The 13464-nt window shown below is 35.0% G+C and overlaps 2 protein-coding genes across 3 annotated transcripts in view; one reads left to right on the forward strand and one right to left on the reverse strand.

Annotated features, from left to right (window-relative positions):
* LOC17896642 (probable disease resistance protein At1g58390) overlaps window positions 1-4084 on the forward strand; it is an 11652-nt gene extending 7568 nt beyond the window's left edge. The window contains exons 3-6 of one of the 2 annotated variants that reach the window (XM_023787157.1): window positions 698-1355; window positions 1419-1562; window positions 1751-3622; window positions 3795-4084. In XM_023787157.1, the coding sequence (XP_023642925.1) occupies window positions 698-1355; window positions 1419-1562; window positions 1751-3618 (2670 nt within the window). In that variant the 3' untranslated portion in view covers window positions 3619-3622; window positions 3795-4084. Of the gene's footprint in view, window positions 1-461; window positions 1356-1418; window positions 1563-1750; window positions 3623-3794 lie in introns of both variants that reach the window. The other variant, XM_006300637.2, reaches the window with a different exon arrangement.
* A 1257-nt stretch (window positions 4085-5341) lies between these two features.
* On the reverse strand, window positions 5342-9072 carry LOC17895885 (endo-1,4-beta-xylanase A). Its single transcript, XM_023787852.1, has 8 exons — window positions 8921-9072; window positions 8760-8808; window positions 8270-8645; window positions 8049-8202; window positions 7621-7964; window positions 7357-7534; window positions 6659-7198; window positions 5342-6579 (listed from the first exon to the last, which is right to left on the reverse strand). The coding sequence occupies exons 1-8, from the start codon at window positions 8987-8989 to the stop codon at window positions 5452-5454; spliced, it is 2838 nt and encodes a 945-aa protein (XP_023643620.1). The 5' UTR covers window positions 8990-9072; the 3' UTR covers window positions 5342-5451.
* Window positions 9073-13464: the final 4392 nt, after the last annotated feature.

The raw sequence follows: 13464 nt of genomic DNA on the forward strand, positions 1-13464 counted from the left end.
ATTAGTCTAACTTCATTTAATATATATATATATATATATAATATATATATATATATATATATATATATATATATATATATATATATATATATATATATATATATATATTAGTGTGCATATGGAATGCGTGAGTGTCTATGTGACTTACCCAAGATCTATTTAAAATATGAATTTCTTAGAGCATGATTATCAATGACCTCTTAACAAAATCTTAACTTAAGAAAAGTTAAGAAAAGTTAAGAAAAGTTAAGAAAATTTAAGAAAAGTATCTTATCTAAGAGATATTTACTCACTTTTCTTAGTTTTTTTTCACTTTTCTTAACTTTTCTTATATTAAGATTTGTGTAAGAGACTCTTGATAATCATGGTCTTAATGCTTTGTTTTTACTCCTGGTGACTATGCATATGTTCATCAATAGTATGTAGCTTCATTCTTATTTCCGTATTGCTTACGCATGCAGGAGCAACTATGGCTGGGGAACTTATGTCGTTTGGTATACAAAAGCTTTGGGACCTACTAAGTCAAGAATGCGAGCGATTTCAAGGAGTCGAAGATCAAGTTACCCAACTAAAAGGAGATCTAAACTTGTTAAGCTCTTTCGTAAAAGACGCATATGCAAAGAAACATACAGGTGCCGACCGTGAGGTGGTGAAAAAATGTGTTGAAGATATCAAGGAAATTATATATGATGGAGAGGATATTATCGAAACATTTCTTCTAAAGCAAAAACTCAGAGAAACAAGTGGAATCAGGAAGAGTATCACAAGACTGGCTTGTGTTATTCCAGATCGCAGGAAAATCACATTAGATATGGAAGGCATAAGTACGAGGATCTCCAAGGTGATAAAAGAAATGAAGGATTTTGGTGTACAACAAATAATTGTGCAGACTTCTGCTGATGGAGGTTATATTCCGCAGCGTCGACGTGGTATACAAACATTTCCTAATGACCATGAAAGCAATTTTTTGGGCTTGGAGGCAAATGTTAAGACATTGGTTGAATATTTAGTGGAGAAAGAAGACATTCAAATTGTTTCTGTTACCGGGATGGGTGGTCTTGGTAAAACAACCATTGCTAGACATGTTTTTAATCATGAGGATGTAAAACATCAGTTTGAAAGACTCGCATGGGTGTGCGTTTCACAGGAGTTCTCTCAAAAATATGTGTGGCAAACGATACTGAAGAATCTCACATCTAAAGAAAGGAAAGATGAAATCTTAAAGATGGATGAAGCTGAACTTCAAGATGAACTCTTTCAACTGTTGGCAACATCTAAATCATTAATTGTCTTTGATGACATATGGAGAATAGAAGATTGGGACAAAATCAAGCAAATTTTTCCACCCAAAAAAGGTAACCACTAATTCTACTTTATGTTTGGCTATCATGAAAAACGAGTAAAAAATTATTTTGCAGGTTGGAAGGTGCTACTTACTTCTCGAAATGATCGTGTCGCAATGCATGACGCAACACATGTCAATTTTAAACCAGATGTCCTTACCGATCAAGATAGTTGGACACTTTTCGAAAGAAAAGCAATGCCAAGGAAAGATGATTCTGGTAAGCATTCAAAGGAAGGGATATTTTTTTTTTCATTTTGGATCACAATGAGATATATATCTATGTTTAGGGATGAGTTCAGCTCTGAATAATTGATTGTAGTATACAGTTATCACATACTATTGAGCTGTATATTTGTTTTATGGTTAAACTGAAGTGTTATTTATTTGGTTTATGATGTTTTGCAGAATATAAAATTTATGAGAAGTTGGCTAAGGAAATGGTCAAACATTGTAACGGACTACCATTGGCCGTCAAAGCGTTATCAAGTTTGTTATTTGAGACTGGAAAAATAGTGCATGAATGGGAAAGATTATCTACAAACATTGGATATCATAACGTGGTTGGAAGAACTACCGATGACAACAATTCTATTGATCGTGTATTATCACTAAGCTTCGAAGAGTTGCCTAGTTATTTGAAGCATTGTTTCCTTTACCTTGCTCATTTTCCAGAAGACTATGCAATAAGTGTAAGCGATTTGGCTTATTACTGGGCTGCAGAAGGAATACCACGACCGAGGAATTACAATGGAGCAAATCTTAGACAGGTCGCTGATGGATATATAGAAGAATTGGTGAAGAGAAACATGGTTATTTCTGAAAGAGACGCTAAAACTTCAAGATTTGAAACATGTCAGCTGCATGATGTGATGAGAGATCTTTGTCTACTCAAAGCTGAAGAAGATAATTTCGTACACATTGTTGAAAACAGTGCCTCGGCTGCAACCTTTCAATCTCCTTGGAAATCTCGAAGAATCGTAGTACACCGGCTTGATGATGAAACATATCTTTGGGAATTGGAGATTCTAAATCCAAAACTTAGATCTCTCTTGATTATTAGAAAAGTATTACTCTTGTCAAAATGGATGGCATCAGGTATGTGCTTTACAAGGCTACAGCTGATGAGGGTTTTAGATCTCTCTCATGTGGAGTTTGAAGGAGGGAAGTTACCCTCTAGCATTGGGAAGCTTATCCACTTGAGATATCTGAGTTTATATCGGGCAAAGGTATCTCATCTACCTTCTTCTATACGAAACTTGAAGCAGCTTCTCTATTTAAACCTAGCTGTCAATTATCATTGTCTACTGTACATGCCCAATATATTGAAAGAGATGCGAGAGTTAGCTTACCTCCATCTTCCGCTATTTATGCGTTTTAAGACAAAGTTGGAATTGGGTAATCTAATCAACCTGGAGACGTTGGAGAATCTCTCAACAAATGACACGGCTCGAGACTCTCTCAATCTTCAACAAATGACACGGCTCGAGACTCTCTCAATCTTGTTCACAGGCGACGACGAGCGTATGAAAACTCTATCGTCGTCTCTAAGTGAATTGAGACACTTGAAAAATCTAACTATAAAGGATTATTGGATAGATAGTTATGAAGGAAGGTTTGTTTTGGAGTGCGTTCATCTAAAAGAACTGGAGTTGAAAATATATATGCCAAGTTTGTTTAATGAAAAACACTGCCCTTCTCAACTTACAACCATATCTTTAAGTGATTGTCGTTTGGTGGAGGATCCGATGCCGATTCTAGAGAAATTGGCTCACTTGGAAAAGGTTAAATTAGGTGAACGTTCTTTCAGTGGTAGCAGAATGGTTTGCTCTGTCAGTGGATTTCCTCAGTTGCATGAGCTTGAAATTAAGGGACTAGAGGAGTGGGAAGAGTGGATAGTAGAAGAAGGCTCCATGCCCCTTCTTCATTCTCTGAAAATTTCTTACTGTCCAAGTTTAAAGCAGATTTCTGTTGCTGGCTTTCCTCAATTGAAGGATCTTTATATAGGAAAACTAGAAGAATGGGAAGATTGGGTATTAGAAGAAGGCTCCATGCCCCTTCTTTATTCTCTGGAAATTTTTTACTGTCCAAAATTAAAGGAGCTTCCTCATGGGCTGCGATGTATCGATTCTTTAAATTATCTGCGTATGCCTAGTGAATGGAAGAAGAGACTCTCAGAAGGAGGAGAGGATTATTACAATGTCAAACACATTCCTTGTGTTGAATTCTACGATGAAGGATATGACCGACGATTTGCTCATAAATTTATAAAATAGACAGGTAAAATATTATCTCCCAATATCTACATTTCATCAATCAAATACACAAAAATCGATCATTCAGAGAAAATAATTGTTGGGCAATTTGAGTCTTATATTAAACTTTATTGTGAATATGGCTTTATATTCTAGCTATATTGGGTAGAATAAGCAATGTTTGTTTTCAATTACAGGGAGTTCTGAAATATACATGAAAAGCATCAATGATGGGTGTTTAACGAAATGTCTAGCTTACACTTCATCGATTATGCACTGTTTTGATTAGTCACCTTCTTCATCTCAACAGAGTTTGAGGGGTTTCACGTACTCTATCAAGCAACTTGGCTTGAATGCTACAATCTTTATCTCTGTGTGTAAACTTTGTAAGTTTATAACTTTGGTACTTGCTTTGAACATTTGATTTACTATTTTCTTGCAAATGTCCTGTGATAAATAAATATGCACTCCACTATTCATGATTAAAGATGAAGACTTGTGGCCAGGGGCGGAAGGCAGTCAAGTGGCACAAGGGTCAGTTGACCCTGGTGAAAATTTGAAAATTAATTGAATATATATGTTAAAAAAAAAAATCGACCCTTACCAAATAAGATAATTGACTCATATGATTTTGCCTAATGCTAATTGACCCTTGTGAAACTTTAAAACGTACAGGGCTTTAAGCTTATACATAATATTAAGCCCAATAATTTTTCTTTTAAGTAAATATATTATTGTTAAATCCATTTAATTTGTTTGTCTATTATTATTAACCTAAAACAAAAACGGTTTAACTTCTTCTTCTTTTTTGTATTTTTTTATTTTTGGTTTGAAATTTTTTTTGACCATGGTAAATAGTTTTTCTAGCTCACTGCTTGTGGTTGAGACTATAGTAGTCATTTAGAGTTTAAAAGCTTTGATGGTCTTGTATTAGACCACCTCCATTGAGTTCTCATCGATTCTTTGATTATGAATTATGAAAATTTATTAGGTGAGAATCTCTTTCAATTTGTGTATCTCCAATAGTAGAGCTCTCTAAGTTGAGGTTCTTTAAAAAAATTAATAATTGAACTAGAATTTATTTTGCTTGAAGATAGCTTGTTGTGATTATCATACAGTAGAAACAACTCAACAAATGAGAGAAGCGATTGAAGATCATGGGCATCGCAATCAAACTCTTTCGTCACCTCTTCGAACACAAGGCAAGCAAGAGAGAGAAAAAAAAATTTGAAGTTGTCAAAAAATATCATCCAATCCGATGGTGACACGTCAGAGGTTCTCTCCACCTCTTTACGGCTTCTGAGGGCATATCCATTGGGAGTTCTGTTTAGAGGTTCTCTCCATTAATTGGATCAAAATTAAATCAAAAATAGATAATATGCTCGGAACCGATTTTGTATAGGGAAGTTAAAGAACCTTTCAGAGACTCTGACGTATCTGTTTCTGATCGGATGAAACTTTTGGTCTGATCAGATGAAACTTTTGGTCTGAAAAAACAAAATCCACCCTTTGTAAATAAAGTTTATAAAGTTTTAAAGGGTTTAGAAGTATTCTTTCCTACTCAGCGACTTGATAAAAGTATTTGTAAAGTTTTAAAATTTTTACAAGGTATTTATAAAGTATGTAAGATTTAATACACATATAAAGGTAAATTGTATATACTTTTTTAAAGTATAGCTCAAATTTTTAAAAGCATTTTTGATTAGAAATTGGACATTTTTGAAAAGTGGCATGGGAATTAATAAAGAATCAATATAATAATTTTATTCACAATAAACAAACACAACACCACATTTTCAGCAAATCGGAAATTCTAGACAAACCATAAACACATGTATAACAACACAAAAAGCATCACAGACCTTGAAGATCAACAGTTATAACCTGAGAGGAATCACCCTTTTCAACAACAAACGTTTTCAGAACCTTAGCAGACGAAGTAGTAATCACTTCAACGACATAGTTTCCACTATAGCCTCTAAACGGAAACGCACCGTTTTGATCAATATGTCCATTAGCATGAGAGAGCCAATCTTTTTTCACAGCCAAGAACCTTTTACCAGCTTCATTAACATCTCCTTCTGCATTCACCAAATGAGAGTTGTCTCTACTCATAAACAGTTCCCAAAATCCCCATAACATTATACCTTCAACCGCGGGATGTCCATAAGCTTCCCACATCATTACTTCTAAATCATCTGCTCTTATGTGCTCATTGACAGAGGAGACATCTAGTTCCGTGAACCATATCGGTAAACCGAGGATTCCTAGTTTGTCTAGAGCTGAACATACGATTGGACCGACCGGACTATCGATATGGCCTTGAATTCCGATTCCTCCTACCGGCGCACCCTTTTCTTGCAGGTCAAGAATGTGTTCCGTGTACTTTTCGGGGCAGGATTTTGGGTCGCACCCGTCTTCTATGTGGTAATCGTTCACGAATAATGTCGCGGATGGGTCTAGTTGGTGCGCGGTTTTGAACATTTCGACTCTTATGTCTTTGCCTAGCTTGTCTTGGTAGAATGATCCGTGTAACATCTCGTTATTCACGTCATAATGTTTGAATTTCCCCTTGTACCTGTTTAGGAGACTGGTTAGGCGGTTTTGGACTGCGGTGTTTATGTCGGTTTGGTTCATGTTTTGGATCCATTGCTGAACATTTGATTGGACTTCCCAGAAGATACAATGTCCTCTGGTTTCTATGTTGTTGCTACTACACAAGTTTAGCATATCGTCTGCATCTTGGTAGTTAAGCTTCCCTTTTTCTGGTTCCGTCCAGTACCATTTCAGTTCGTTACCAAAAACCGCCCAATTAAAGTTTTTCAAGAAGAATTCGACGAAATCTTCGTTATCTATATTTGTTCTGCTTATGCAAGTTCCCACCGGGAAGCTGTTTCTTATCTGTCGAACTCTAACCATAGCTCCAGACAATTTGGTAGAGTCAACACCCGAGAATTTGAGGGTAACATCGCTCTTACGAATCTGCATTCAAGAAAATTGATGTAAAGTCACATTACTTTTTGCAAAAAGAGATTGTGAGCAGAGTCTTTTATGTATATACCTTGTCACATTGTCTTTTCAAATGTTTGATCCTCGCTAGTCGATCAACCGGGAAAATTTGCAATCCAGCGACCATGAGATCAACGCCAGAAGAAGGACCTTGAACATAAAGCAAAGCCTTAGAAGGCTGCTTCTCGATTCGGAAAGAACCGCCTATTTCATGCCATCTATCATCGTTGATCTCGGCCTGTCCTCCGTTTACCCATTGGCTATCGATACCAAGTGCGACATTAACATTTTGTGGACTAGTAATGCCAGAACCTACTTTGACCCAAACTGATATTTGGTATGTCAAGAACAGCTTAATTTTATCAGTGATAACTTGAGCTGGACCCATCCATGTCTGTGTTCGGTTAGTCACAAGTATATGGCGGCCACTTAAAGGCTCGTGTGGTCCTAACGAGTCCCTTGCCATCGGAGGAAGGATTCGAGGTGATCCTTCCGCGACACTTAGTGTGCAGTTCCCTAAAGGAAACCAGCCATTGGTCGTACCATCACTTAAATGGCTATTTGTGACTATGTTTACCCCAAATGCCGGATTCTACAAGAAAAAAACAAACAATGTGGATTAAGAAATGTTTTTTAAAAAAAATTTTTGGCTAATTGTTTATTCTCTAGAAATGTTAAATTTGTTGAGGAAATTTTTGTTCATCTGTGATTTTATTGTGGTGAAAATGTGAATTGAATCTTTGGACTAACCTCAATAGAAGGAGGCGGTGAAGGAGGAACTTTCTCGGCATGTTTGACAGTTAAGCTATTGAGGAGAATATCAGTTCCTGGAGGCGGACCTTCGATGTAAATGACTACCCGCGATGCAGAACCGTTGAGGAGAAACTTCCCTTTCAAATGTATCCACTCTTTGTCTGTTGCCTGCGCACTTTTAAAGAAACAAAAGGAGCTCTACTTTAGCATTTTACTATGATTTTTGATATGAAGAAAGACTGAAAGATAAAAAAAACTAACTTTGCAATGCCAATGTATTGATCGCGTTGATTAGGATTCTGGACCCATAGAGTAACTTGTACAGTAGCATTGGTCACATTGTTTCCGTAAATACGTACAACCGCAGTTGCCTCATAGACGCGTTTTCTTTGAACTTTCCCGGTGATCTCTTGCTGAATACCATTCCAGTACTGTGTGCGTTCTGTAGCCGAAGCGAAAGCTTTCCCGGATTCTGGTACTATCTTTCCATCAGCAATTGAGTCATGCAACACAATCTTGCAGCTTCTCCCAGACCAGTTGTTAAGTCCATCTTCAAAGTTTGGGTTCACTACAATAGTCTCATCTTCAGCAGTAACACGCTCCAGCTTTAAAGTGTTTAAACAATCCCAAAATTACTATTGTAAAACTCAAAGATAAATGTAACCACAAAACGCAAACAATATACATACCGCAGGCTCGCTTTCGCTGTGAATGGTAACAGACTGTACGAGGAGATCGATCCCCGGTGAAGGGCCTTCCAAATAGAATACAACTCTTTCTGGTAAGCTTGGTAGCGAGAACATGCCTTCTAGTCTCACCCACTTCTCCTTAAAGACACAAGTTCTGCAAACTCAAAAATTAAACTTTGTTCTTTGTTAACATTACAAATATGTTGAAAAAAAGGCCTTACTTCGCGATGAGCTGATAGTTTGTTGGCGATTGTTCGTTTTCAAGCTTCAAGGTGGCCATAACTTCTACCAATCCTTGAACATGTCCAGAGACAGAAACAGTTGCTGAAACTTTATAAAGACAACAAGGTTTCACTCTACTTGTGATATCTTGCTCCAAGCCTTGCCAAGTTTCTTTCCGGTTCGTGACTACTACATAAGTACCAAACTTTGATGGGTCTAAAACACCGTGAGAGACATTAGACTCAGCGGTAACAACAAAGGCTTCACAGCAATTCGGATGCCATGAATGCATCCCGGAAGAGAAGTCATGATTCACAATTACATTGGTGTGATCAGAACCAATATTAGATGCTACATTGTTGTTGTTCTGTTTTCCACAGAAATTATTAAAACAGAGAAAGGTAAGACTAAGGATTCAAAAGGTATTAACTTAAAGCTGAAGATAGTGTAGGAAAACTTGGCTACGAAGAAAGGAACATATCGAAACCCTAACCTCTTCATTGTCTTTTCTTGAAATCTCCATGCTTTCTCTTAATCTCTTACAGAAACCAAAACCCAGAAAGAAAGAATCAGACCCAGATCAAACCAAGAGAGATTGGCAAATGGGTAACACAAAGATTTGATCTTTTTTGGTAAGGGAGAAGACAAACCTTGTCAGGATTTCGAGTTCTGTTCTTGTGGATTCCGTTTGAGAAGCAGCAGACCGTGAATCTCTTCATTATATAGTCACACACAGATCACTTTGTTCGGTGATTCTTGGTGGGGTTTTTTCAATTTGATCGGAAGATTTAAGTGAACTCCAAGATAAAAAAGACCGCGGGACCAGCTAACCAACCAAACTCTGTTTCAAAATTTTAATTCCTTTCTTTTCCAAACCTCTTAAACCTTAAGAACAGAGATAAAGCGTTTTGGTTTTCTGGTTTTATGTGGCTGTGCCCTGAAAAAGACATAAAAAAACAATTTATATGCGGCACAATTTACTTAATCTAATTTAATTGGGATTATTTGAGATAAAAATTCAGTTTATTTACATCTGATTATATCCGGTATTAAATTAAAGAGAATTTTTGAGAAATACCCCTTTTTGGTGTACCCATTTTTAAAAATACCTCCTTTATAAATCTATTTTCAATAATATCCCTTTTTAAATATAAAAAATTATAAACTTTTATATAGTTTATAAGGTACTTCTATATAAGAACTACTACTGGGAGATTCGATACAAATATTTTAAAATGTTTTAAATAGTTTTAAATCGTTTTATAAGTTTTATAAGGTTTTTAAAAGGTTTTTAAAAAGGTTTATACGGTTTTTATAAGGTTTTTATAATTTATTTTTACGCTATTTATAAAAGGTATATAAAGTTTTATACACATATAAAGGTAATTTGTGTATATATTTATAAGAGAAAATTGTACTCTTTGCTATGAACAGTGTCATTTCTTCTAAGAAATGCCACTTTCATTCCAATCTTCTAAAAAATGTCATAGGATCCACTTTAATTCTTTAAAATGTCAATTCTATCCCTCACTCAAACTTTCTCTCTTTTCTTTCATTTTTTCTGTCTCTTTCTTTCTCTTCTTCTTTCATTTTTTCTTTCTTTCTCTTCTTCTTTCATCTTTTTTTTCTTCAACAACAAACAAATCTTTCTACAATTCCGGCAGACTAGTTCCGGCGAACCATTTCCGGTGGACCAGTTACAGTTCCGGCGGACCAGTTTCAGTTCCGGCGGAATATAACCAGTCTCAGTAGACCAGATCTGACAGACGAGATATGACAGACCAGTTTCGATGGACCAATTCTGGAGTATCAGATCCGGCAAACCAGTTTCAGTGGATCAAATCAGGTGAAGAAGTTACAGCGGACCATAACCAGTTTTGATGGACCAGATCTGGTGGACCAGAATCGGTAGACCAAACTTGTCCATCCTACAGATCTCTTGAAACCACAAGAAATTGAGCAGAAGATAAAACAAATGATGCATCTATGGAAGACATCATCAATGATCCATCTAGGTTTACACTTGCGATCACACATTTGTGCGTAGATGGACTAGATTCGGTGTCTGTAATGTCCATTTATTGTATCTTAATTTGTTGTCCATTATACATATATAGTAAAAGCAAAGAGTATCGGCAAAAAAAAAACTTGTCTATTAATTAATGTCCATAATTGATTTATGTCAGATTTTTTGTCTTCTTTCTTTGAGTGTATTTTTGTCTTTTTATTTTATAATAAAAATGAATATGGCATTTTACAAAATAAAAAGTTGAAAGTGGTAGTTTTAAAAGTTTGAGTTTTGAAAGTGGCATTGTACATAAAATTCCCTATTTATAAGCTTACACATATATTTGGATAAATTTCAACATTTTTAGTGGGTTTTTTGATAAAGTTTGAAAAGGAGTATTTTTAAAAAGAGGTATATGAAAAGGGGTATTTTTGAAATTCCCCCTAAATTAAATGCATATATTATATAAAAGATGTTTTAAGTAAAAACATGCATACTAAGAAATTGTTTTTTTTCTGTAAAAATATTTATATTTTGTGAAAAAAACAAATTTCAGTCAATTATAAAAATGATTACAAGTTATCAAATATTATATTTGAAAATTTGCGAGTTTATAATTTAGTAAATTTGGTATAATTTTGAATGGCTCTGTGTTTTGTAGCCAATGATATTTGTTCCCATTTTTTTTTGAATAGTCACTCTCTACTGTAAATAAATTTCACTTGTAAAGCAAACTAAGCATAATATGACTTTGTGTAATATTAATTTTTTCTTGAGTAAACAAACTAGCTAGGGGTCCATTTTTGTATTTTTAATTTTAGTTTTGTTGATGACTTAAAGTAAAATCTGTTTGCAATTTGCGAGAAACAAAAGGGGAAAAAGAAGGTAAGAGGTTATCATCGTGAGGAAGAACAAAACTTTAAAGACTGGTTTTGATCAGTTCCCAACTTGCTAATTTCTTCTAATTCATTATACTTGGATAGCTTGGATTAGAAGAAAACTATTGCTTTGTACTCTTAACAATCATATGAGGAAAATTGTTTGGATGATGATTGGTAGGACAAAGTGTCTTATGTTATTGATTTTATAAGTCATATGATATGATTAAATTTTGTGATATTGGTAAATCATTTCTTCACTTAACGTACGAGATGTGGGCTCTATGATTAAGAGGATGAAGTTTGAGATATACAAAAATGAAGGACGTCAAGAGTTTGTATATAGCTTCTTCTATAATGATATTTATGATATCTTGGGGTTCATCGTTCTTTCTTCTAAACACTAGATTTCGATCCCATGTTTGTGTTATTTGTCATTCTAGTCTTCTTTCTAAACCAAAATTTTTTCTCAACATTAATAAATTGTGTGTGTGTGATGATGTGTTGTGATCATTTAGGTCCTGAATGTTTTGTAGTTTTTAATTGGATTTTAGCTTTTAGTTTTTGATTTTTGGCTTTTGGTTTTTTTTCTTTTTGATTTTTGCTGTAAATTTTAGTTTTTGCAAAATCTTTAAACAATAAAAAAAAATATTAATAAGAAAATTCACGTAATATTTGTTAGAGAACCATAAAAGTGAAGAAATTAATAAAGGCCATGAATGGAATGAGATTTTAAACTGGATTTTAGCTTGAGAATTTGTTAGAAATACCATTTTTGGGTTACCTCTTTCTAAAAATACCCCTCTTTTTAGCCATTTTTAATTATACCCTCCTAAAAAATTTAAAAACAACTTTACCCTCCTTTATTAAAAACCTAAAACACGCTTCTCTCTTTTCTCCTCCTCCTTCTCCATCGTCGACCTCCTTCTCCGACGTTTCTCACTCGCCGTCGTGTTTCTCTTCTCTCCTTTGTCGTCATCTCTAGTCTTCTTCGTCGTCTTTCCTTTGCAATCATCTCTTCTCTTCTCTCCTTTGCAGTCGTCTCTTCTCTTCTCTCCTTTGCCGTAGATCTTTGTCTCAGTTCTCTCTACACTTAATCATCTCATTCCCATCGTATAAGATTGCTATTGAATTTTAATTTCGACTTCAAATTCAGCTCCAACTGCAATTTTTCCTTATCTCTATTTATTTTCAATTTCATATTTGTTCTTTGATGTCAGAATTTTTAGGTCTATCAATATTGTGATCTGTTTGTGATATGTTTGTGTTCTGTTTGTGATTTGTTTGTGATCTGTTTGTGTATATTAAGTACCTTTATAATGTTGAATTTGGTTCAAATGCAAAGATACGTTCAGATATTATGTTGAATTTGGTTTGGGCAAGTTATAGTTTTCCAATTTCTTGTACTAGATTACCTTTGATGATGTTGGAACCTATTGGTGTGCTTTGTTTCGTGCTATGATGCTTGAAGCTTGGGTTTTGTTAATATTTTAGTTCTAAGAAGCTAGATTGTTTCTTTAATTGTAAACCCAACGTAGGTGGACATGTAAATAGATTGTTTTTTCTATCGTACCCTGTTGTACCCTATTGTGGCTTGAAATGATCAGAGAAGAGACCATGTTACTAACAAAAATCTTCTAATCAAGATTGAACATTGTTCATAAAACTCGGAATGTAAAGATCTATGCAAATGACGTATTCTTTGTGTGTGTGTGTGTTTCAGGTGCTCTCATTTGATGAACAGATGCAGGCATTGAGCTGAAGTGCTAAGAATTGGAACCTCTAGTGGAGAAAGTGACCGAAGTTGACTGGTTGCAAAAGCCTCTTCTTAGGAGACTTTGTTTGTTTGTTTTGTGTTGATGTTGATAGGGTGGGATTGACTGGTTGCAAAAGCATGTTCTTAGGAGTCTTTGTTTGATTGTTTTGTGTTGATGTTAGTGGCTGTGATCTTGCCGATGCTACAATTTTGTTGGAACAATGTTCTTGAGTAGATGACGTTTAAGATAACTAAATGCACTTCACCTGAATGGGAACCTCCACGCTCTTGATAAAACTGTTGAGACGTCCAATTTCGAATCTACAGCAGCTTGCCTTTTGTTCTTCCATCGATCAATGTTGGATTCATTTGTGAAAATGACCTGTTGAACATTTAAACTCAACAACTCTATATAAGAAAGACTATGGAGTAACATAGACTTAGAAGGAATACTATCTGAAAATAAGATACCAGCTTATAATTGTGCAAAAGAACTTGGTTCTACTAGATGACGTAGTTATAAGCTTCTAAAACCTTAATATACATTTACAA

Source organism: Capsella rubella, unplaced genomic scaffold (assembly GCF_000375325.1).
Source record: "Capsella rubella cultivar Monte Gargano unplaced genomic scaffold, Caprub1_0 scaffold_2, whole genome shotgun sequence".
Taxonomy (NCBI): Eukaryota; Viridiplantae; Streptophyta; class Magnoliopsida; order Brassicales; family Brassicaceae; genus Capsella; species Capsella rubella.